Source organism: Leptonychotes weddellii, chromosome X (assembly GCF_054177405.1).
Source record: "Leptonychotes weddellii isolate Sample4059 chromosome X, ASM5417740v2, whole genome shotgun sequence".
Lineage (NCBI taxonomy): Eukaryota > Metazoa > Chordata > Mammalia > Carnivora > Phocidae > Leptonychotes > Leptonychotes weddellii.
This window is the reverse complement of record NC_138385.1, coordinates 34,523,015-34,529,014: the sequence shown is the minus strand read 5'-3', so window position 1 is coordinate 34,529,014 and position 6,000 is coordinate 34,523,015. Positions and strand designations below refer to the sequence as shown.

The following is a 6,000-nucleotide window of genomic DNA, read 5'->3' as shown; positions in this document are numbered from 1 at the left end:
AGGGGGATTCGACTTGGGCACTGCATACATTCTGTGTCCCTTTCTCACGACGGTCCTCTTAGCTCCTCCCGTGGAATGGTATTAAGGAGGATGCACGAAGTGATCCCGATGTTTTCAGAAGAGGGAAGAGGCCCACTCGTGTTTATTTGGTCCCCTCACATGGATATCATGCCCTTTTCTTCTGGGCCTCCTTGGGAGGTCTCCTTCCTCCCAAATCGGCCCCTCAAGCTGAGGTTATGTGTTATCGGTCACCTTGCCACTCACTCCGAAGCCATCTTAGGAAAGCAGGAGCAGGACGAGCGACAGATGTGGGGTGGAGTCTCAATTCGCCAATAGCCGTGTGACTCTGGACAAGTCACACACGGGCTGAGCCTCAGTCTCCTCACCCGTACAACGGGGGTATTTACGCTGGATTAAGGACGTAGCCCTGGCCTGCCACTTAGGAGGTGGTCACTAATGTTCAGGGAGTCGGAGAAACAGCGCCCCCGACCACCCACTCCATTTATACTCAGACACCAGGTTTATTTTTAGAAAAAAAAAAAGCAAAGTTTATTGAAATTTCAAGCTACATTTGAAAAATCAAAATCCAAATCCTGGAGACATATCAGGATAAGGTGTCAGAAAGTGGAAAGTGTTCGCTGCCTCAGAACCCCCCCCAGACACAAGCTCCCTGAGCACATCACCCAGGCACCAGTTGGGTCAAAGCCACCCCCTTGTCCATCCCTTGTCCACAAGGGGACACCAGCAAGCCAATCATTCCGTTCACTTGAGAATTTTCCACAAGCGTAAAGAACAAAAGTTTTTGCATGACAATGTGAAGGCCCCCGGCTGATCTTCTCTCAACCCCATTCTATGTAGTCAGCACCAGTGAATGGTGGGTTTGGCATTCGAAAGGGGGCCTCCCATGTCTTCAGGGGGCAGATGGGGCGAGGGCTGCAGCAGCAAGGCTTCCGTGGCGGCGGCTGCGTTCAGAGGCTGGCCCCTCCCCGCCTTTACTCTGTAGTCTTACTGAACATAAAGGACGAACTGCATCAACTTGGTAAATGAACACAGTCAAAGAATTAGCCTGAAGAGATAAGGGACCAGTTGATACCCCCAAAGCCGGTTAGGCCCTTCAACACATCAGTGTGTGTGTGTGTATACGTCGCTACACTAAGATACAGATCTAGCCCTATGGATTTATATACGCATGTATGGCTATATAGAAAACCTATGCCGACACTAACCAAACAGAACTTTGTAAGCGGTCATCCCAAAGCCGTAATCCCACACTGGGCTGTGCACAAAGCCATGCATTAGACCATATTAACCAACAGAAGGCGGACTTGGCTCAATCTCTCCTATCTGTGGCCCTGCCTTGGCCAGGCAGGGGAGAAGAGAGAGGTTGCCTCTGCTCAAAACACAAGTGGCTTCTTCATACGAACAGTCGTTGTCAGGCGAAGCTGCTGAAGATGTCCATGGAAATGAAAAAAACAGACCCCTTATGCTTTCTGGAGTAAACTGGCGTCACATCTCACACTACCTTTCTCCTTTGCCAGTTGCAGCTAAGTTGCCCAGGCCCTGGGAGCCCCCAGGGCACGGTGGCATGAGAGGCTCACTGGCGGGGGGGGGGTGACGAGGCCCCATGCAACTCAGCCTCCAGAGACCTGCTCTTTGTCAGGGGTCTGTCACTGGAGTGGACCCAGGTGGCCATGTCCTTAGGACATCTCTTGGCACCAGCTATGCTAGGTGTAAAGTTCTCCACGTGAGATGACGCTTGGGGAACCAAAAACAAACTGGAAAGAACTAGGTAGAACAAGTTTAGTGGCTCTGCCCACCCTGAGGACAGAGCCACTTACACCGCAGAACCACCGGGGGCCTCGGGCGCTTGCGGGGTTTCGGGAACCGGCTCCTCGGGGCTCAGACGGGACTGGAACTTCTCCAGCTGCTCTGGGCTCGCCAGGGTCTTCAAGAGGGTGTTCTCACGCTCCAGCTGGGAGTTCTTCTCCACCAGCTCTCGGATCTGCTCCTTCAGGATCTCCACCTCCTCTCTGACTGCGTACATCAGATGATTCTTCACCAGATCCTACCACAGGGGGAATCACAACAAAGCCATCCAGTAGCCGTCGCGGGCTCTCTGTGGCACCGTCACCCCGCCGTCGGGGCATCCCCTGGGCCACAGAGCCCCGACCTCCCCTCAGCACGCTGGCCCCGAGGCCTTGTTCCTCCAAAACGCTTTGGCCTCACCCAGGAGAGCTGCACGACTGGGTCATGCCCGAGCTGGGAGCCCAGCTTTGAGCTGCAGAGGATCCCCCTCTGCAAGTTTCTAGCGGCTTTCAAAGCTGGAAGCTTAGGAGTCCTCTGCAGGTTGGTTGCGGCGGGCGCTTGGCTCTAGCCTCACTGCCACCTCAGGTCCTGTTGCTGGCCCACCTCCCAGGGAGGACCTGCGGGCCACCCCAGTCTGTCTGCTGGACACAACTTCCCCAAGAGAACAAAGCTGGCTCTTCTGGAGCCTCCTCCCCTCCACACGACCCAGCACACCAAGCTGGAGTTGCGCCTGCGGCGTGGCCTGGCCTCACAGGACACCGGCCCTGGGGGAAGGTGCCCGGATGGGCGCCTCTGCTCCGAACCTGAGGACCGCGCCGAGAGCAGGGAGTGCTGTCCCTGGACGCCAGGGCACAGAGAAGTGGTTGCTAACGGCTGGATGCCCCAAGCCCCTGCAGCCATTTTGGCTGCTCCGTGGAGTCTGACCTCCACCTGGGAAGGAGAGGGAGAAGGGGTGGGGTGCTTTGCTTCCTGTTTCCTCCCAACTCCTGACCCCAGCCCAGGCTCTGCAGAGGCACTGCAGTGCGCCTGATCCAATGAGCTCCGGCCCCTGCCAGATGCGGGCTGCAGACAAATGCAAATGTCTGAGCTCCCTGCCCTGCCACCGGCCCAGGGGCGAGCCAGAGGCTGCAGCAAAGAGAGGGAGGAGGAGAGGAGGGGGTCCAGCCAGGGCAGACTGCAAATGCCCTAAAAAGGTGCCCCTCTGACCGGACACTACCTAGGGCCTCCAAGAGGAGGGGAAGCAGCCTGTCAGCTTCCTCAGGCTCTGGCATAAATGGCTTTTGCACCCACCCCCTCAGTCCTGTCCCAAGTTACATAAGCAGCGAGCGGCCAGGTCTGGGGATGGGAATGACGCAGTGATGCCACTCACCATGGCCTGCTCGATCTTGTTGTCTATGGCCACCACGCTGGCTCCAGACGCACTGCCAAGACAAAAAAAGCAAAGCGACCGCGTTACCCACTTGGTTCCACTCTGAGCACCTGGCAGCTGTGGCCAAAGTCCTCCATCTGCCCCGGTTCTTCCTCTCTCCCGCCTCCTTGCCTCCCTGGCCCGATGTCCTGGGCACTTTGTCCCCCAGGCCGCCCCGGCAGGAAGCTGCAGCTGCACCTCCCCAACCCGCTGGCTCCCCGCCGCAGCCGCCCAGAGCTCCGCGCGGAGCCGCGCGCGGGTCCCGGGGCGCACGGGCGAGCGTGGCCTGCCCGGGCGGCAGGCAAACAATGGGGGCGTGCGGCACAGGGAGTCCCCCCCTCCGGCGGCCCATTCCGACGCCGGCCCAGAAGGGCCCCGAGCGGACCTACCGCGCTCCGAAGCTAGCTAGGAATTCCTTCTCGGCTCGAAAGCTTCCGGCCTGCTCCCCGGCGGCGCACGGCGCGCGGCCAGCCCCTGCCCAGCCCGGCCCAGCCCGGCCCAGCCCGGCCCCGCCGCCCCCCTGCCGCCGGCTGCCTCCGCCTCGGGCTGGAGCAGCTCCTCCTCACAGCGCGGCGGCCGCAGGGACGCTCCGACGGCGGCTCCCAGCGCGGCGGTGACCCCCTTCCCTGCGTCCCCTACCCCCGCCCCTTCCCAGGATGCTGCACCGCGGGGAACGGGGACCGGCGGCGCACGGCTCGCTCGGAGATCCCGGTCGCAGCCCAGCCCCCGCCGGCGCCTCGGATTCGGGAGCTGAGGCCAGGGGTTTACCTGTTATCCAGCTTAACGGAAACCACATCCCCTCCAAGCAGGGAAGAGAAGAAGGAGATGTTGAAATTGTGCAGCTGATAGACCGCCACCTCCATGGGGGTCTGATACATTTCGGCGTTCATGGCTCGGGCGGCCGCGGAGCTCTGGCCGGGCTGGGCGGGCTGGGCGGGCTGGGCGGCTGCCGGGCGCTGGCGCGCTGCACCGGGCTGGGCTCTGCGAGTCGGGCCCCAGGGGCTACGAGGGGGGCGAAGGCTGCCGATCGGACCCGAAGCCAGGCAGGCGCTTCAGGGTCGAAGGGAAGTGACTCGAGGGGTGTCACCTAGTGTGTCACAAACTCCACAGCCGCCAGTCCAACCCAGACTCGGAGATATTTCGGCTCCTGCTTCTTTATATAGGAGGAGCCGGCTGCGTCACATGGCGTCAGGGGCCATGCAAATGAGTCCTGTACCGGGCTTTGTGGTCCAGTTAAACCACATCCCCTCCCTGAACCTTAGGCTAGGACTGTAAACAGTTCAGCACTTTCCTGTGCCAGCTGGCATCTCCAAAGAGGGCTCTGGAGATTGGTAAAAACCAAACTGGAGCGGATTCTTCGAGAAATAAGTACGAACGTCCTAACCAGAGAAGAGAGCGCTCAGTAAAGGGGGACGCTGGTTTTCAAAGCTCTTCTTCAGGTGTCAGCCGGCATACTCCCCAGGGCTTTGCAATGCCATCGCACGCCACACGCCACACGCCCTGGGTACCCACCTTCACCATCAGGAGACTCACCTCCTTCCCACCGCCCGCCTTTCAGCCTTCTCTTCTGCACGCATACTTTTTCACCTGCATGTCCCATCACCCAGCCAGCTGGCCTGCTGGTCTGCCCCCAACCCCAGCAACTATCCACTGACCCCCTCCTTTGGATGTACCCCTCTGTGTGCTGACACATGCACAGATCTGTGACATGCTCGGGACAAGAGAGTGTCCCAAGAAGTCAGATGGGTGGGGGAACATGTACGAGGGGGAAGCTGGCGGCCAGGTGGGTGACAGAGGAGGTGGGAGGAGACAGCGGGGAAAAGAGTGCTGGAGTGACTTACAAGATGCCAGCCCCTTTTTCTTTGGTCGCCGCACCCTACTCTGCAGAGAAAATACATTCAACATTATCCAGGATTTCATGTCCGTATTGTTAAAAACAAGATTTTGTCACTTTCCTATAAAGAGCAAATGACAACAAAACTACAAAACAAGGCTACTTACAAACCATCCCAAGAAAACATCTGCTCCATGATGGGTCCAGCCATAGGTAGGGTTAAGAGGCTACTTCAGGAACACACCAATTCCGAGTTACAAGGAAAATGAGGTGATTGTTGCCTACTAAGAGTTACATACGTTTCCATCAAAATACATTTTCCTTCTTTTCAGCTTCAAGCTTAAAAAATAAAAGGCAGCAGAGGCTTTAGGAGCTTTGCTTCTACTCTGTCCTAAGTGAGGCCACCTGGTGGACAGAGGCGGAATTGCAGCCAGAAGGAGCAACCTCGCCTGAAGAAGGGATAGGTGATGATGCAACTGCAAGTATTATTTACACCAACTCAGGGCCATACGGAGAACATTGGGTTCCACCACACATACAATAGTCTGGATGAAGCTAGGGCCAGTGCCCATGAATCAGTTTGTGATTCAGGCTGTGGTCCAAAGAAATACCCTAATGCAATCATGCTACTGGAAAAGTACTAGGGCCTCTTATCAGCAAAGAAGGTAGTTATTATTTGCCTCAGGATATTTCTCCTAACCAGGTGCCTGACACTGGCACCCTGGCCGAAGCCCCACTTAGGCCCAGTCTTAAGGCCTTGCTTTTCTCCAGGCTACCCACGCACTTACGCCAAGGAACAGCCAATATTGGCCACCATGACGCAGGGCTCCCCCTGGGAAGAATCGGCAAAGCACTGACAAGAAAACTACCTAAGCACACCTACCCCAGCAGCCCAGTGTGGTGTTTTTCTTCACCCTAGGTGAGGTGGGAGACCCTCCCAATCTCAGGATAC

The 6,000-nt window shown here is 57.7% G+C and overlaps 1 protein-coding gene across 9 annotated transcripts in view; it reads right to left on the bottom strand.

Moving 5' to 3' along the window:
• Positions 1-520: 520 nt before the first annotated feature.
• TSC22D3 (TSC22 domain family member 3) overlaps positions 521-6,000 on the bottom strand; it is a 63,852-nt gene continuing 58,372 nt past the window's right edge. For 6 of the 9 annotated variants that reach the window (XM_031041380.2, XM_081808447.1, XM_031041381.2 and 3 more), the window contains 2 exons: positions 3,176-3,227; positions 521-2,065 (listed from right to left, as the gene is read on the bottom strand). In XM_031041380.2, coding sequence (XP_030897240.1) covers positions 1,835-2,065; positions 3,176-3,227 — 283 coding nt within the window. In that variant the 3' untranslated portion in view covers positions 521-1,834. Of the gene's footprint in view, positions 2,066-3,175; positions 3,228-3,603; positions 3,699-3,982; positions 4,358-5,215; positions 5,386-6,000 lie in introns of those variants that run through there. The other 3 variants (XM_031041383.2, XM_081808446.1, XM_006745391.2) reach the window with 3 other exon arrangements.